This window comes from Molothrus aeneus, chromosome 12 (assembly GCF_037042795.1).
Source record: "Molothrus aeneus isolate 106 chromosome 12, BPBGC_Maene_1.0, whole genome shotgun sequence".
Classification (NCBI taxonomy): Eukaryota; Metazoa; Chordata; class Aves; order Passeriformes; family Icteridae; genus Molothrus; species Molothrus aeneus.
In genome coordinates, this window is record NC_089657.1 from 14,344,796 (window position 1) to 14,362,990 (window position 18,195).

The 18,195-nt window shown below is 62.6% G+C and overlaps 1 protein-coding gene across 3 annotated transcripts; it reads left to right on the forward strand.

Annotated features, from left to right (window-relative positions):
* The first annotated feature begins 3,192 nt into the window (after positions 1–3,192).
* On the forward strand, positions 3,193–16,080 carry SLC38A3 (solute carrier family 38 member 3). Of its 3 annotated transcripts, none has more exons than XM_066557865.1 (16): positions 3,193–3,316; positions 10,494–10,645; positions 10,779–10,863; positions 10,957–11,072; positions 11,512–11,585; positions 11,667–11,759; positions 11,842–11,923; positions 12,464–12,546; positions 12,703–12,761; positions 13,207–13,380; positions 13,501–13,580; positions 14,176–14,276; positions 14,372–14,496; positions 14,844–14,988; positions 15,451–15,554; positions 15,661–16,080. In XM_066557865.1, the coding sequence occupies exons 2-16, from the start codon at positions 10,536–10,538 to the stop codon at positions 15,763–15,765; spliced, it is 1,536 nt and encodes a 511-aa protein (XP_066413962.1). In that variant the 5' UTR covers positions 3,193–3,316; positions 10,494–10,535; the 3' UTR covers positions 15,766–16,080. The 3 variants fall into 3 exon arrangements, with proteins under 3 accessions (XP_066413962.1, XP_066413963.1, XP_066413961.1); XM_066557866.1 differs by lacking the exon at positions 3,193–3,316 and adding an exon at positions 9,903–9,946; XM_066557864.1 differs by lacking the exon at positions 3,193–3,316 and adding an exon at positions 10,047–10,123.
* The last annotated feature ends 2,115 nt before the right edge of the window (positions 16,081–18,195 follow it).

Sequence of the window (18,195 nt, forward strand, 5' to 3'; positions counted from 1 at the left end):
GAAGGAGAAAAACCCACTCTGCGATGTGCGGGATCATTGAATGCTCTCTGGTGAGTTATAATTGCAAATCATGTTTTGAAATCACATTAACCAATTAGCCCGTGTTGTTGTTGTGCCCTGCCACGTGACAGCATGTGCCGCGAGGGAGGCAGCCAAGGGCGAGGCAGGGGGCACCAGCTGCTCCCCAGCACCTCTGTGTGCAGGCACAGGGACCAGCACCAGGCTGCCTCTGTGCAGGGAGGGCTGGGGTGAGCAAGGCTCCAGCCCTGGCCATGGCCTGGGGCAGGTGTCACTCTGGAGCCCACCCAGCCCGTGCTGCTGGCCACAGGCATCCCTCTCCTCTTACAGTCAGCATTCCTTTTGTGTCCCACCAGCTTCGTGGTTATGGCGTCAAGAGGGCAGTGGGGGTCTTGGAGCCCCTGTGTGTGCTGGCTCTATGTCCGTGGGTTGCCCAGGGATGCGGACCAGAGGCACCCACTGGAATGTTCCTGGAAAGGGCAAACTCTGGGACACTTCTTGCTCGAGAGGTCACAGTGGTGGTGAGGGGAGCGCTGCTTGGGCTGCAAATCTCAGCATTATCTCTGCCCTATCTTCCTGCCATCTGGGCTCTGGGAGCAGTGGGCAGTGGCAGGCAGCAGCAGGCAGCGGGCTCAGGGCTGGGGAGGAAGCCGAGCATGACAAGGAGAGCGTGTCCTGGCCATACACAGCACCCACTGCTCTGTGCCCGGCTCCTGGGCTGGCCTTGTCCCTGCTGTGGCATTTGAGGCCCAGGGTTTTATGGGTTCGCTTTAATCTCTGATCTCGAAGCACGGCTGAAGGATAAGAAATAGGGCAGCTTTTGGCTGGGGGGAATGGTGAGAAGGCAAAGCCCACGGGGGTGTGCTGAGGGCAAGGGCTCTGGCACAGCACTCGGCTCCCTGCCATTGGTGAGGCTGCTGGAGAGATGAGCCGTGCTGGGCCGTGCTCCCCTGAAGGCTCCTCACATACGGGAATCCGGCGTCAAACTTTCCAGCCAGCTGGAGAAAACCGCACGACTGCAATTTTGCAATCCACTGGAGCCCTGACACCAGCAGAGCCATTGGTGAGAGTGGCCAGAGCTGCGCTGGGAAAGCACTGTTGACCAGAGGGCCCAGGGGTTGAGAGCAGGGTCTTAGCCCACCCCTCTCATGGCTCCTCTCTGTGTTGCCAGCCTGGCTGCAGGAGCCTGCAGCTACTGTGTGCCAAGTGCTGGGACAGGCTTTGGGAGGTTCTGGGGACATCTTCACTCTCTTTTCCTCCTCACTGCTTTGATTTTCTGCAAAGCTTCAGCTTGACACAGTGGAGCCCTTGTCCTCTGCCCATCCGGAAAGTGAAAATACAGGTGAGGCTGTCACATGCTGGACAAGAGAGGGGACAGTACAAAGCAGACATGGCTGCTTTTGTGCCAATAGCAGGGGAAGGGCACTTGGAGGCTGGGAAGGAGCAGACAGCCTCCAAATCACTTCCCACAGGTCCTCCATCACGCTACCCCAGGGCAGTGGCTGCACCCTGTGCCACGGGCCCACAGTGCTGTCCCCAGGCCCAACACCTGTGCTGTGTTTGCTCACAGGGCGGGAGCTCCTGGCCGCCTTTTCCAGCCCGGGTGAGACGCGTGGCCGCCCAGCCCGGGACGTTTCTCCGCAGGTGCCACGTGGCTGCACCCGCCTTCACCAGAGCAGGGAAAGGGTTAAACTGATGGCTTGAGGCCAGCCATGCCCATCCTCTGGGTGCCTCTGGCTCCCCCGTCACACTGCCAAACCTGGCTGCCTCCAGTCCCCCGGCGTGCCAGCCAGCGCTGGTTCAGCACTTACGCATGCTGCTGTTATTAGAAATTAGTTAATGGATGTATGTCTGCAGCCAAAGGAGAGCGGCAGTAACAGGAGCCGCGGGATTGCCGGGAGCGGGAGGGCAGAGCTGCCACTGAATATTTAACATCCCTCGATGTCCAGGCGAGAGAGAGGGTGCCTCTTCTCCCGATGGCGACGCTCGCTGCTGGCTGGCAAAGCCGTTTCCATCCCAGGCTGCCCGAGGCTCCGCAAGGATTTATGAAAGATATGCATAACACAAATAAAACCTTCCAGCAGCGTGAGGAGCCATTCTGCCCATGCACAGCAGCTGGGCAGGGTTTGCAGTTCAGCACACTCCCAAGCATGGACCCCCAAAATTTTCCTCTGAAGCAAAAGCTGGGCAGGACAGAGGAACAGAGGAGCAGGAGGTAGTTTAGGGGTGGCTGACCTTGTAAAGGTACAGGGAATCTTTAGGGACACAGCTGGTGACTCCCCAGAGCTCATGGCTCTCCCTAAAGCATATGGGATGCACTTGGGAGAAATTTCTGCTTTGGGGAACTGGGGATTTGTTTCTTCATGAAAATACACATCTTTCAGCTCAAGTGGGGAGGTTTGATGGAGATTGGAGGAGGGGGCTGGCCTGTCCCAGTTACTGTGGGTCTAGTTGGGATGATTCCACATGAGTTGTTTCCTCCCAGTGTGCTGAGATGCTGGGGTGAGTACTGAGGGGGCAGCGGGTACCATGAGCAGGGCAGGCAGCTGGGCTGGCTTAACATGGGAGCAGCCTGAGCTTCCCAGGCCAGGGAGAGAATCTGCCTGAAGGAGTGCTGCTGGGTGACCTGTCCCTGTCCAAGACGGAGAAAACGCTGTGCCCACACTCAGCATGTACTGGATTTATCCCTTCAGGTAGATTAGAGTGACTGCCCCAGCCCTGCTTCTTTGGAAGGAGCCCCTGGCCTCCTGCCGGAGCCTCAGCAGCTGTAGGCAGGGATTCCCGGTGCGGTGTCAATACCTGGCAGGATAGGGATGCCCCATACAGTGATCGTGCCGTGAGGGGCACAGACACCTGGTGCCGTGTGCGGTGTGTGGGGATGCTGTGTGACTGCCCTGTTCCGGACAGGGCAGCGCCGCCTGGACACTGACGCTCAGAGGGGGATGATGCCTGATGCGGGGGTGATTCACTTGCGGGAGGTGATGCCCAGCGGACACTGGTGCCCGGCGGGGCGGCGATGCCCCGGGGGCGGCCGTGCCCAAGGAGCGGTGGTCCCGCCGGAGCGGGGCGGGGCGGGGCGGGGCAGGGGTCGGTCGATGCGGGGCGGTCGCTCCCGAGCGCTCCTCCCGTGCCCCGGCGGAGAGCAGATTGGGAGCCTTCGCACTGGGGGCGGGATCGGGTCCGGTTTAATCTCGGGCTCCGCCGGATTACGGTCGCAGGATAGTCTCTAATCCGCGGCACCGGCCACCGGGGGCTGCTTGCCCCAGCCCGCAGCACAGGCACCGCGGAGAGGGGGCAGGTATGTCTCTCCGATCTCCCCTGCCGCTCGCACTCCCAGGCTCGCTCCTCCCTGAAGCTCCGTGGTTGGAGGCTGCCGGGAGCTCGGACCCCTCAGCTCCCCTAATTCTCCTCCGCACCCCATCCAGTCCTTTCCGACCTATCTCTCGCCGGCCCCGCTTTCCTGACACAGCCCGTCTCTCTCTCCTCCTCCGTTTCCTCCTCCTCCTCCTCCCGGCTCCGGGCAGCACGGGGAAGGCTCCGGGGCCCGGCAGCTCTGGCAGGTGCTAGCGCCCCGGGGCTGTTTGCTTTGCTGTACTCCTGCCACTTGCCAGCGGCTGGCATCTTCCCACGGGTGGGTGACAGATCCCGCGGGTGCCGGGGGAGGCAGAGCCCAGCGCCCCGACACTGCCCCTGCCCGGAGCGCGGTGTGGGGGCTTCGGCGTGCATCGTTCTGCTGATCCTCACGGTGCCACCAACCCCCAAACTCCCTTTACTTTCCCTGTTTTCTGCTTTAATTTTTAATCGCCCGTGGGAATGACATATGTTTCTGAAGGCTGGAAGCGGCTGTGGGCAGGATCGGGTGTCAGGGTGCCGGGGTGCCGGGGCGGGGGGCACGGGCAGGGAGAGTGGCGCCGGCCGTCACGGGCACCGGGGCTGCCTGGGACCTGCGTGCGGCGAGTCCGCGGGCTGGGGTATTAATAGAGCCTGGCTGCCCGGGCCAGCAGCGTGGAAAGCTGGGCAGACACTGCGTTCCTGTCAGCCACGCGTGTCCTGTGCCAGCCGGCGTGGTGGCCCTCTCTGCCGTGTCAGCTCTGAAGTCCCACTAGAGAGAAACCTTCCCCAAGGGAAACTGAACCACAGCAGGTGGTTGTTGGACTAGGGGCCCCCAGGCTGTGTGGTGGCACGGGTGAGACAGGGGACCTGGCAAGTCCCCAACAGGTGGGATGGCAGGGAAGCAGAACCCTGACTGGCTGCGGAGGTCATGGCTGCGCTGAGCTGACGTGCAGGAGATGGGGAATTTTCCACTGGTGTTGGACCAGGCCCAAGATGAGGTGTTAGACCTGTCTGGTCCCTGTGGCTTCAAGGGGGTACCCCAGAGAAAGGCGTCTGTGCCTGGCAGCACTGCCCCGTGTCCCAGAACGGCGTGCTGGCATGCCTTGGCTCAGGAGCAGTGGGACACTCCATTCCACTCGGGGGTGGCACGGGGGTGCTGGCACCGCAGGGACCCTGGCTGGGGCGCAAAGGGCCCCACAGCACCCGGCCGTGCTGCAGCTGTAATCACACGCCGGGGCCACGGCCACGGCAAACAAACAAGCGCCGGCAGAGCCTATTTTCCTTGGCGCGTGGGGATGGGGGAAGGAGCGGAATCCCACGGGCTCCTTTGGAAGTGCAACCCTTGAGAAAACAGAGGCGGATCAGGGCCAGAATGGACCCCCGTGCCCCGGCTCTCCTCACCGCGTGGCTCTCAGCCGCCGCGTGCCTCCCCAGCTGCTGATGCAGCTCTGGGACTGGCTGGGTCCCCCCCAGCCTGGTCCTGCTGACCCTGTGGAGCAAATGTCAGGCTGGTCCAATGGTGAGAATGCCATGGGCAGGCACAGTGGTGGTGCCACGGGGCTTGGGCGAATCGTGGCTCCTGATTGCCACAGGAGGCTGTGCTGGGGGTGCCGGAGGCACGTGAGGCTGTGGCTGAGGCCAGTCCCTCCTGATGTCCCCAGCACTGCCAGCAGCAAATGGCACCTTGGAGGTTTTGCTGTTGGCCCCTCCATGTCATCCCACTAAGGCCAGTTGTGTTTTGAGGAGTGTGAACTCCTGGAAAGCATCTTGCTTCCAAGGCAAAACAAAACTCCACAGGTGTGGTAGTAAACCCAACATGTCCTTTTCTAGGCACTCTCCATCAGTCTCTGTAGTGCCACTACCTGTGCCACCACCTTCCCTGTGTGGCCCTGTGTTCCTGGAGGGCAGAGTTTGAAGTTTATAGCAAAACTCATCATACAGCCTAGCACTGCATGAGATGCTTTGGGCTCAAGCTGATGTCTCACCCGGCCTTCCCAAGAACCACACTGAGTGCCATTGGCCTCGTGCTGTGCCCACCCTGTCCCCATCCCCATGCTGCCAGCTGTCCTTGCCACCTGACCTTGTACCACATGGACTCAAGCTGGCAGGTGACAGCAGCAGCCTGGGCTGTCCCTGTGCTGGACATGACTCCCCTTGCCTGGCCTCAGCTTCCTCACTGCTTTTCCCAGCTTGCCTTGTACTGGTGCTTGGACGTTGGAGGATGTGGCAGGATGGTGATGGCTGACACCTGCAGCCATCCTGGGTTGTGTGCCTGGCAGGTGATGCCATGGCTGAGCTGCACCATGGCTCTGGCACTGGAAAACCCTCTCCATGGCCCCACCGTGATGTTTGGTTTTACAACTCCCTTCCCTGTATTGCCTTTCCCCTCTCTGATGTGTCCCAGACACCATTCCCAGGCTCAGGTACAGCTGTCCCCCAAGACAGGGGTGCCATTGTGTTCTTAGAGGTAAGACCCTGGATGGACACTGCTGTCCACATTGGTGTAACAGAGATGGCCAGAAGTGCCCAGGCAGCTGCCAGAGCCCTGCTAGCCAGGACAGCAGCTTTCAGAGCCACTTGTTCCTACTTGCTACTGCCAGTCCTGCCCTGGCTGGAGCACTGGGGGAATTGCCTGACCTGAGGCTGAGCCATGGTGTGGTATTTGGGGCTGAAAGAGGTGAGGTGAGCCCAGGAGCAGTGCCTACTCTACCCACCTTGTGCTGGGGACATGAGCGGGGCTGGCTGGCATAAACAGCTGGTGGGGCTGTCATCTCCAGAGGATCTCAGGTGGATCTATCTCAGGAGAATCTCCCACGGATCTGTTTGGGGAAGGTCTACATACAGCAGGGCTACCCAGAGAGGTTCTCCAGCCATGCACTGGGTAGGTTTTGCCTCCAGCTGTCCTTTCCCACAGCTACTGGGGTTCCCATGCCCATGTGGCCCCCCCACCCAGAATCTTTGCCCCAAAGGTGAGGTGCCTGGCCATCCCCTGAATAGCTGCATTTGCCCCTTTGGGTGCCCCTTTCCTCTGGAGGAGGTGGCACCCTGGCACTGCCTTTGCTTAGCTGGGAGGTGGGGGGTGGAACACCACAGGTTAAAACCAGGTTTGGGTTGCTAATTTTAGGAAGACAGGCTGGAGGAAAGCTTTGCCTGTGTGTGCTTCGGGAGAAAGGCAGACCTACTCCCAGGGCAGCTGTGGAGAGCAGTTCTCAGTGGAAGGCAAGGAGAGAGGGGTTTCTCTGCTGTGTGCCCTGCTGGGGTCAATTTCCCTGGGTAGGGGTTGCCCAGGGACCGCCCAGGTTTGGGCTGTTGCCCAGCTGTGCCCACACCCCCCTGTGCCCACAGCAGTGCCAGAGGCTGACCAGGGACCCCGGTCTGGGGCCACCCTGGGTACAGTGCTGGGGGGAACCCCAGGGCTGGGGCTGATGGCACTGGGGGAACATGGCTGGCATCCCTGCCCATCTCTCTGGCAGGGCTCGGTCATCAGCACAGCCTCAGGGAACATGAGACCTGTGTGCCCAGCTCTGCTGAAACCCGAACGGCCACCTGGGCGGGCGGGCAGGGCCGGGGGGGCTGCCGTGCCCCGGCACACAGCAGCGGCAGCAGCGGGATGGGGAGGGATACCTGGCTGCCAGCACGCAGGGCAGGCCGGCAGCTGCGGCAGGCTTGGCGCTAAAGCCGGATTACCACCCGGAATAGTCCCACGGCTCCAGCTGGGCCGGATTAACAAGGATTCATCTACAAGGAGAGGAGATGGGGAGGGACTCTGTGCCCTGTGGGGGTCCCCGCCTGGGGGAGCACCCACCTGCTGCCAGGGGCACCCCGTGCCTGCGCTGGGCACAGGTGGGAGCTGTGGGTGCTCACAGGTGGGTGCTGCGGGCTGTGGGGACATTCAGGCTGGTGCTGTGTGGCACAGGCAGGGCTGGCAGGACCGGCCGCCTGTCCCCACGTGTGCTGCGCTCTCACCGGCACCGCCTGCGCTGCTGGGGACTGTGCCGGGCCGGGGCCTGCCCGGGGAACGGGCACAGCGCAGGAGCCAGGCTTGCCCAGGGTGATACACATCCTGCTGGCCACGTTGCCTGATGCAATGGACCTCCCATCCTACAAATCTGCTGGCACTGCCCACAGAGCTCCCCTGCCCAGCACCCCGCTCCCGCCGGTGCCTGCCTCGCGCTGGGATTTTCCACCTTTTAAATGAGGTGCGTGGAAGAGAGGTGTGAGGCAGAGAGAGGGATGCGGTCCCTTCCAGGACCCAAACCCTCACCGTGGTGCCCTGGTCCCCGAGGAAGGCTGGCCACGGGCCGAGGTGAGCCCAGGACTGCCCGTCTGCCAGAGAAGGGCAGGGATTTGGGAGCCGGGCCGCCCCACACACGTGTCCCCATCGCAGCGAGGGCGGGCAGGCTCTGTGCTGGCCGAGACGAGCGTGCGAGACCAAACGCAGCCTGCCCGGGAGCGCAGACGTGGCCGGCGGGACGGGACGTGCCGTCCCACGCATCCGGCTCCGTGCTCCTTCTGCCGGGGCTGCGGGTCAGCACCAGGGCCCGGCCCAGGCTGCCTGGCCACCCCGCAGTGTTAGTGGGGGTTCACCAAGCTCTGGGAGCAGCCTGGGAGAGGTGGGAGGTCTGGCTGCAGCACTGTCCTTGTGTCCCAGAGCCCGGCAGGCAGTGGAGAGGCACGTGCCGGGAAATCGATGCAGCTTGCCCAGCATCCCCAGAACGTGGCCCTGGGTGCCACAGCGTGGGGGGGTTCTGTGCCCACGCATGTGGCCAGGTCCACACCATCAGCTGGGCGAGCGGGCGCTGGAGCTGCTGGTCAGGAGTGGGATGATGCCAGGCAACATGTGGGCTACCCAACATGGCAGTGAAGATGGCAGCATCCCATCTGTGCGGTGGCACCCTGAGGGAGGAGATCCCTGAGGAGACGCTCTTTCCCCAGAGCAGAGGGTTCCCAACTAAGGTGGGCACACAGTGAGGCGGTGAACCCACCAACCCCACCTGGAGGGGAACCAAGCCACCCCTTTAGGGCCGCTCGTCACTCTGTATTTGCTGTTCTGCCTTATCGCAAGGCAAACAGCAGCAGGCAGGGCTCACACTGCCCAATCGAATTGTCTCATGCTCCCTCCTCTTTCATCTCCCCCCTTGCCCTGGCTACTGCCACCAGGAGAGCCTGGCCGAGGAGCAAAGGCCAGGGCCAGCTGGGGAAGTGGCAGTGAGTGGTGCTGGGCCCGTGCCAGGGCTGTGCCAGGGCTGTGCCAGGCTGCCCGGCGGGAGGAAGCGTCTGGGTGGCAGCACGAAGCCCGGAGCATGCTGAATGAGTCCGGCCGTGCCGCTTGCTATTCCGAGAGACGCTTGGGGGAAGAAGTTGGTATTTCCTGAGCTGCCCAGAGAGGTGTAATTATAACCTGGGAGAAGAAAGGGGCTGCAGACGAGAGTGCCCAGCCTTCCTGGCGCCCGTGGGGGAGCGGGCAGGGGAGTGGGCAGATGCTGCCTGCCACCAGCGGGATGCGGTGAAGCCCTGCCCGCAGGCAGCCCAGCGGCACCGGGGGGCTTAGGGAGGTGTTGGAACATCACAGATCTGGTGGCCCCCCTCAGTCCCATACTGGGTGAGTGGTGGGTTCAGCGATGCCTGCCCATGGTGGGAAGGCGCAGAGTTAACGGTGGCTTTTGGACGTGCTGGCAGGCTTGTTCATGCCTGGATCCATCCCAAGCGGAGGCCTAGTGGAGGGGATAAATCGTCACCCAGAACCCGCCCTGCGCTTCCCTCTCGTCCCCCGCATGGCTGAACCTTCTCATTTTGGTCCCTGCTGGCCTGTGTCCTGCCTCAGCTTCCCCACCTGGCTGGGTGCTGCAGGTAGGGTGGCCCAAATATGTGCCCACCACCCTGGGCCAACCACAGGGGCTCGGCCCCCCTGGCAGTGCCAGCAGCCAGTGTGTGGCCTGGGATGACCCTGCCAGGTCTTTGTGGCCTGGATGGGCAGGGACAAGCAGGGCAGCAGCTCAGGAGACCGGAGCTGCTGGCACCCACACCCTGACGTGTCATCCTTCCCTTGCGTGCCAGCAGGACTGCTGGACCCAACTGTGCTGTGGGAAGGCTCCTCAGATTTCTGGGGACACCAATCCCCTGGGAGCATAAAGATGGGCATGTCCCCTGCTCACCCCATGGCGACCCCCGGCAGCGGGGTGGTGGGACAGCAGCATCCTCCCGGGACTGGGGACCACACTGCATCCCAGCCAGGCCTAACCTCCAGCTGGGTGGCAGCAGCCCTTGGCTGGATATAGCCCCAGTGTGGAGCCCCCTGGCCAGCCGGACAAGACCCCAGCCCCTCGGGGCAGTGGGGGGTGGCGGGACCCTGCCCCGGCTGCCAGCCTGCCCCAGAAAGCCACCCTGTGCCGTTTCCCAGCGGGGCGGGGAGGGCCGGGGCTCGCACAGAGGCGGCTTTGTGTGGCGTGCCAAGGCGTCCCGCGCTCGGCAGCCCGGCCGCCTTCCCCTGCCAAGGAGCTGTCTCCCGGCCCCGCGCTCTTTCCTGCTCCGTTTGTCCAGCCCTGACGTGCCCCCGAGCCCCCCGCCTTGGCACCCCGGCAGCGGCGGGACGTGGGTGAGCCCTTCGCGCCGGGCAGCACCACGGGCTTTACATAACGGCGGCTGGGGGGTCCCTGAGCTCCCGACCCCGTCCTCAGCCGCCCTCCCAAACACCCCCACTCGCCTGCTGGCACCTGTCTGCAGGAGGGGAAACTGAGTCATGGAGCTGAGAGCTGCGGGCAGGGGAGTGGAGGTGGGCAGGCGGTGTGGATGGGGACTCTGGGGCTGGGCAGTGCTGTGCTGTGAGCAAGGGGACGGGGTGGGTTGTGGCATGTCTGGCTGGGCGAGAGGGCACCCCCACACTGGGGCTCTGGTGGGGGTGGAGCTGAGGGGCTGAGTTCTGTGGGACATTGTGTGCTGAGCGGGCAGAAGGGAGAAGCACACCACCGTGATGCCTGGCTTGGTGACCCTCCCATCCCCGGACGCCTGTCCCTGCCGTGCCACCAGCGCTGGTGCTGAGCCCAGCTCCAGTGTCCCTGGTGGAGGCAGGACTTGTGAGGCTCCAGGCCAGCCCCTCCGCTGCTCCTGCCCAGAGCTGGACCTCTGTTGCCTCCCTCTTGCAGAGCCTGAGTAGAGCCCATAGCAAGCCCAGCTGTCTCCCAGCCATGGATACCACGGACGTGCCCCTCCAGGCTGAGATGGTGGAGCTGGTGCCCAATGGGAAGCATGCGGCCGCACTCACCGCCACCACTGTCCCCTCACTGGCGGGTGACAGGTAGGGCACTCAGGGCAAGGGGTGGTGCAGGGACTCGGTGGGTCCTCTGAGCTGCTCCCTGCCCTTGAGATACCAACCAGTGCTGCTGGTCCCTGTCTCTGCTTTGGCTTCACTCCTCTCCCTCCATGGACAGATTTGAAGAGAACCAGACTGGCGTGGCAGAGATGGAGGAGTTCCTGCCCCACGGTGCTGAGAAGAAGCAGACACACTTCACTGATGTGAGTAGCAGCATGGGCACAGTGCTGGGGGTGGGATGGGGCAAGCTCACAGTGTGACTGGTGCATCCCCTCCCTGTTGTGTCCTGTGAACAGTTTGAAGGGAAGACGTCTTTCGGGATGTCCGTCTTCAATCTGAGCAATGCCATCATGGGCAGCGGCATCCTGGGGCTGGCCTATGCCATGGCCAACACCGGCATCATCCTCTTCCTGTGAGTGCCATGGGGGCATGGGGGGGATGTCCACGCCTGGGGGGCTCCTCCAAGGGGATTGGTGGGTACAGGCAAGAAAGAAGTCTCTGGCTTGGGGTCATGCAGAGACCAGTGTCCTGCTGGCTGAACAATGCCCATTGCTGGCAAAAGTCTGCCTGAGTGCTGTGCCCCACTTGGGGGGAGGAGGAGGAGGGTGAAGGTTTGTCTTCCTTACTACAAAGTCAGATTTTCAAAAGTAGCTTGAAGGACGTGAGTGATGGCTCCTTTTGGGTGTGAAGACATGGACTGAATCTGCCCCATGAACACCCAGCTGGTGCTGAGGCAAGGGGACAATGGTATCCTGCCAGGACAGGCAGAGCACATCTGCATGGGGTTTGCCCTACAGCCATGTCTGAGCCCTGTGCTGTGACCCACTGGTAACTGTGCTGTCCCCCTGCAGCTTCCTCCTCACAGCAGTGGCCCTGCTCTCCAGCTACTCCATCCACCTGCTGCTCAAATCCTCAGGCATTGTGGGTGAGTGCCAAGTCCTCAGCAGGGCCGTGCTGGGGGTCCCACCCTGACTCTCACCCACCACCACTGCTCCCTGTCCCACAGGCATCCGTGCCTATGAGCAGCTGGGTTACCGAGCGTTCGGCACGCCAGGGAAGCTGGCTGCGGCCATCGCCATCACGCTGCAGAACATCGGGGGTGAGCTGGGGGACCCACCGGGGCTGGGGACGGGGTGGGACCAGAGAACAACAGTGCACCAAGACCTCCTTCTGCCCTGCAGCCATGTCCAGCTACCTGTACATTGTCAAATCTGAAGTGCCTCTGGTCATCCAGACCTTCCTGAACCTGGAGGAGAAGACTACGTGAGTGCCTCCTGCCCACGCTGCCTGCGTGCCTTCCCCGGGCAGGCGCCAGGGCTCTGGCTCCAGCTGTGCAGCCCGTGGCAGGGATTTACTATCATTAAGCCACTACTATTTTTGATAACTGTCAGTGCTGAATAAGCCCCTGGGTGAGATTAAACCGAGCTGAACTTCCAATCCCTGCTCCTCACATCCCCTTGGGATCAGGCTTTCCTCCTTGAGCAGAACCTGGGGCTGCAGGGTGGGGGTCTGGTTGGGTATTGGTCCCCCCACCCCACGCCCACATCCCCACTAGCAACTCTAGCCCTTGTGGGTGCACCATTGTGGGGGTAGGCAGAACCCTAGCTCAAGGGCCCCCAGGGATGCTGTCTCAGGGGTCCCCAGGGATGTTAGCAGAGCAGGATTTCCAGCCTCAGGGGACACCAGTGCCCTTGCATTTGCCAGCTTAAGGGTCCCTAGGAATGACAGACAGCCCCCACAGTGGCTGCCTCTGCCTGCTGTGGCCCAGCAGACTGAGGTGGTGAGCAGGCCCTCTGCTTCCAGGGACTGGTACATGAATGGGAACTACCTGGTGATTCTGGTTTCTGTCACCATTATCCTGCCCCTGGCCCTCATGAAGCAGCTGGGTAAGTCAGGGAGATGCTACCCAGGGCACTGGGGCCTGGCACCCTGGGTCTCCCATGGGGCGATGGTGCCAGCCTGGATGTGCTGGGCAAAGGGGGGACACTGAGCCAGTGCAAGGGTCCCACCCGCACCCAGCAGCCACTCTCCTCCCTCCCTAGGCTACCTTGGCTACGCCAGCGGCTTCTCCCTCAGCTGTATGGTCTTCTTCCTGATCTCGGTGAGTGCCTGCTGGCACTGGCAGTGCCTTGGGGTGCCGAGCATCCCTCCTGCCGGGGTGTGAGGCTGGGCTGCTTGCTGTGGGGACAGCAGAGGCAGCAGGGACAGCGGGTGCTCGGGGCTGCAGAGATGCTGTGGCAGGGCTGTCAAGCTGCTGGGTTATTTTCGGCTGAAGGAACCGAACATTGTGGAAAGGGAGAGGGGGGAAGGTGCTGGAGGGGCATCTGCACATGTGGCCCCTCCACGTGCTGCTGCCTCACTCTGTCCTGCTGCCCATCCCCACAGGGACAGGCTGGGGGAGCAGCATTGCCACAGGGCAGCACTAGCAGAGGGTGTCCCTAGGAGGGGTCCTGGCAGGGTCACTCTCCTGCTGGGCATATGGGCAACGTGTGCTGGGAGCTGGGGGCGCCAAGAACTGACTGGCCCCATGTCCCCCCCCACCCCAGGTCATCTACAAGAAATTCCAAATCCCCTGCCCACTTCCGGAGCAGGAGGGGAACATCACGGGCGTCCTCAACGTCACCACTGTCAGCACCAGTGACTACCAGAATGGCTACACCGTCCTCCAGGCCCCCGAGCAGGACACTTGCACACCCAGCTTCTTCACCCTGAATTCACAGGTAAGGACCTGAGGCTCTGGGTGAGCCCCCACCCCGTGCACCTAGTGAAGATGGGTGGTCCTGGTGCTGGCAGCACCAGCCTCTGGGCCCCCAGCAGTCAGTCGTGCTCCTCTCGCACAGACAGCCTACACCATCCCCATCATGGCCTTCGCCTTCGTCTGCCACCCCGAGGTCCTGCCCATCTACACTGAGCTGAAGGAGTGAGTCCTGGGTGGGGGCACCCATGGGGAGGGGTGGGCTTCATCTGGTGCCCACCCAAAGGCAGTGCCATCCATGTGTGGGACCTGTGCCGGGGCATTGCGGGGAGGTGGGTGATATGACCCTGGGTGGGGCAGGGGTGGGTGCGTGGTGGCTGATAGGACCTGGGATGGGTGATATCAGTCTCAGGAAGTGGGTGATACAATCTGGGGTAGGTGGGCAGGTGGCTGGTAGGCAATATCACCCCTGGGGCATTGTTGATATAACCCTGGGTGGGCACTATCACCCCTGGGAGGTGTGTGATATGACTCAGAATGGGTGCAGGGATGGTATGACCCCTGGGATGTGGGTGCCATGATCCAGGGGTGGTGGTGTGATCCCTGGGAGGTGGGTGGTGTGATCCCTGGGAGGTGGGTGCTGTGACCCAGAGAGGGTGGGTGGCTGGTTGGTGCCACCCTGCCCAGGAAGGGGTACACAGCCTCTCTCTGCACATCCCACACACACCCCAGAGTGTTTTGGCATCACCCCTCCTCACTGGGTGGGTGCTTGGTGTCAGTGTGTGCCATGGGGCTGTGCTGAGCCCACTGTGTCCTGCAGTCCCTCCAAGAAGAAGATGCAGTGCATCTCCAACATCTCCATCATGGTCATGTACCTCATGTACTTCTTGGCTGCCCTCTTTGGGTACCTCACGTTTTACGGTGAGCCCTCGGGGAGGGGACTGGGGCTGGCACACCTGTGCCAGGGGGGTGATGCTGCTGGGGCTCACCCAGGGGCTCCTTGATGGTGTTCACAGACCGTGTGGAGTCAGAGCTGCTGCACACGTACAACAAGGTGGATCCCTTTGATGTGCTCATCCTGTGTGTGCGTGTGGCTGTGCTGACGGCTGTCACCCTCACCGTCCCCATCGTCCTCTTCCCGGTGAGTGACCCCCCAGGTGGCTTCAGCACCAGGCTTTGAGAAGGGAAACTGAGGCAGTGATGAAGATAGGGACTGGGGAACAGGACATTCTGGGTGCTAGGAGCAGGACTGGGGCAGAGGCAGGGGTGATGGGGCAGAGGCAGGGCCACAGGGACAAGGCTGTGAAGGGGTGACAGGAACCAGTGGGGCATCAGGGTGAGAGCTTGGGAAGGGAAAGGGGTTATGGTGACCTGCGGGGCCATAGGGACAGGGCTAGAGTAGGGGTGATGGGGATCAGCAGCACTGCAGGGACAGGGTACGGGTCCTGGCTCCGAGGATGGAGTGTGATACCCTGTCCCTGTCCCCAGGTGCGTCGGGCCATCCAGCAGATGCTGTTCCAAGGGAAAGACTTCAGCTGGATCCGCCACATCTCCATTGCTGTGATCCTGCTGACCTTCATCAACCTCCTCGTCATCTTTGCCCCCTCCATTCTCGGCATCTTCGGCTTGATTGGTGGGTGGCAGCACCCTGCTCCTGTCCCTCCTTGATCATGGGGCATTGCAGCAGCATGCCAGCCCCTGTCCTGACTGGTGCTCAGCTGTGACTGACCCTGCCATGCTTCAGTTTCCCCGGTCACCCTGCCAGGAGCAGGTGGTTGCGTGGATGGCTGATCCCATCGCTGTCCTGGCAGGCCGGTTCCCAGAGCGCAGTGCCGGCACTGCTCTTCCCTGCGTGTTTCCCTTGATCCCCCCAGCCAGGCTCCCCCCCCTCAGCACTCAGCTCGGTGCCAGGGCTGCAGGAGGGGTGTGGGGACAGTGCCAGCACACTGCGTCCCTGGGTTCCTGGAAGGCTTTGCCAGGACTGGGGAGGGCAAGGAGGGGGTGGGGGTGGACAGGACCTGTCCTGGCAGTGGGGCTGGCAGGGCTGAGCTGCAGGGTGGGAGGCCCCTGCTCACTCTGTTCTTGTCTTCTCCAGGTGCCACCTCCGCTCCCTGCCTCATCTTCATCTTCCCTGCCATCTTCTACATCCGCATCATGCCCAAGGACAAGGAGCCACTGCGCTCCACCCCCAAAATATTGGTAAGCATGGGCAGGGGTACAAGGATGGGGACAGGCATGGGGTTCTGAGCCTGGCGGGGAACCCTGTCGCCCTGGCCATGCCTGAGTCCCTTCCTTGTCCCCACAGGCTGCCTGCTTTGCCCTCCTCGGGGTGGTCTTCATGATCATGAGCTTGAGCTTCATCATCATCGACTGGGCCACGGGTGGGGGGAAGAGCGGCGGCAGCCACTAGCCACTGCCGGTGCCCAAGCCAACCTCGCCCCCACCCACCCGGTGCCCCAGGGAGAGCCCACCCTGGGCTCAGCCCCCATGCTGCAGCCCCACCAGGATTCCCTGGGGACTTCCGCTGTTGCTGCCCATCACCTGTGGTGATGGTGAGAGGGCATGAGCCATGGCAGGCATGGAGACTCCTCGACCTGTGTCCGGGATGGGGCAGTGAGCCCGGGGCAGGTCCTGTGCCCCCCAGCCACTCCAGCGGGCACCTTCCCTGCTCTGCGCCTCAGTTTCCCCATCTGTAAAATGGGGAGAATAATACTGCCCTACCTCACCTGGAGCTGGCTGTCAGGTGGAGCTCTTCTGCACCCCAAGAGCCACCAGAAGCAGGCACTGCCAGGGGCGCAGGGCACTGCCTGCCGTGGGGACCAAGGCTGGGCACTTCCCTGGCCTCCCCCAGATAGCATCAAGAGCCCGATGAACAGTGTCCGTGGGGGCTGGAATCCAGCAGGGCGGTCGGACCTGTGACAGCACCTGTGCCCAAGCCACCCGCCCTCTCCCCTGCCATCCCCCCGTCCCCAAAGAGATGCCACCCACTGCCCTGGCATGACAAGGGCACCCCGGTCCCTGTGGACAAACGTGGCCCTCATGCTGTGGCTGGTGGTGCTCAGCCTGCTGCTCCTGAGCCTGCCAGGGGAACTGTTGGCTCCGGGTGCCTGCGGATGGGACCCTGCTGACCCCTGGGCCATGTACAGGGTGGGGGGACAGCTGCACTGCTCCAGGGAGGTGGCATGCACGCCATGGGCTTTGCATGCACTGGCATCCTGCCCATGCTGCGGCTGGGCTGCTGGGAGCCTGGTGCACCCAAGGGGCATGAGGGGGATTTGGGGGCGGGCTGGGGGCAGCACTCACTGGGGGCAAGCTCAGGGCTCTGGAGGCACCCTTGTCTGCATGCCCAGATGCCAGGGTGATGGGCACCCCAGCAACCCAAGCTGTTCCTGCTCGCCTCGCACCCTGGGCCAGCACTCAAGACCCCTACAGCCCTCACCCATCCATCCATCCATCCATCCATCCATGCCGCTGGGATCCATCTATCCAAACATGCCAAAACCCGGAGAGCAGCTCTCCCACCCCCCACCTCCCCTCCCAGTATGGAGGGCAGCCCGGCAGGGTGGGCAGCACAGGGCTGGGGGGGGTCTGTCCTGCGGCAAAGTACATAAGAGATGTATTTTTTTATGAGGTGGTGGAGGCTGGGATGCTTTTTATAAATACTGTACATAAGAGTAGATCTTTTTTAACGTGTTGTGTTGCTCTGGGTAGCTCTGTATAATGTACATATCACATGGGGGGGCACTGGACTCTCACCAGTTGCAGGGTGGCCCCGCTGTTCCTGTCACCAGCCTGGCTGCCCCAGGGCCACCCCTGACACCTGTAAATTATTGCTGGGGGTGATGCTGGTGGTGGCAGGAGGCCAGAGGTGAGAATAAAGATGTGAATGTGCCCAGGTGTCGGGCATCACTGGCGCGGGTGAGGTGTTGGCACGCAGGCTGGCACCTCACACATGGCATCCTGAGGTGTCATGGACAGATGGACATGAGCCACACGGGTGCACAGACGTGCGTGAGGACAGCAGGGATATATGGACATGGATGTGCAGGGTCAGTGCACATGGGTGAACGGCAGGACAGACAGCATGGCCATACAGCAGGACAGCACAGACACACGGACATGGATGTGCAGGGCCCCTGTGGGAGTTAGACCCTGGGGAAACTGGACCGTGAGAGAGTGGGATCCCTGGGGAGCAGGACACCTGTGAGAGCAGGATCCCCAGGACAATGGGACATGAGTGGGAGCACAGCCCTGGGGAGTGGGATATGTGGGAGCAGGAGCCCAGCAAGTGCCATGGCAGTAGTATCCCTAGAGAGGGGGGCTGCTCTGGAGGCAGGGCTCCAGGGAAGTGGCACTGGGGCATCTCGTGCCAGGTGCCAGGGCAGTGGGTGCCCCCAGTGCCCCCAGTGCCAGCCCCCGGCCCTCGCCCATGGCACAGTGTGGAGTGGGGGTGAGCCCCCCCGGTCCTGGCCCCTCGCTCCCCTCAGCTGGCCCCAGCTCTGGGCTCAGTGCCAGCTCGTTAGCAAAGCCTTATTAGCACGGCAGCCCGCTCCCACGGGAACAGCCCTGCTCCCCCACACCAGGCCCACGGGCGCAGGCCTGCAGACCCCACGGGGGAGGCTGTATCCCTTCCCCTGGCATTCTGAATGGAAAGCATCCCTGGCTGCCCTCATCCTGCTCAGCTGGTGCCGGTGGGGGTGTGTGGAGGGGCTGCAGGGCCTAAGCAGGCATGAGGCAATGCTGTGGGGCTAGCATGGAGTGAGGGTGGCTACCTGGGCATGGGCCAGCCCCCTGGGTCAGTGGGCACACCTGGCCCCCTCCTCAGGAACTGTGAGGAGTT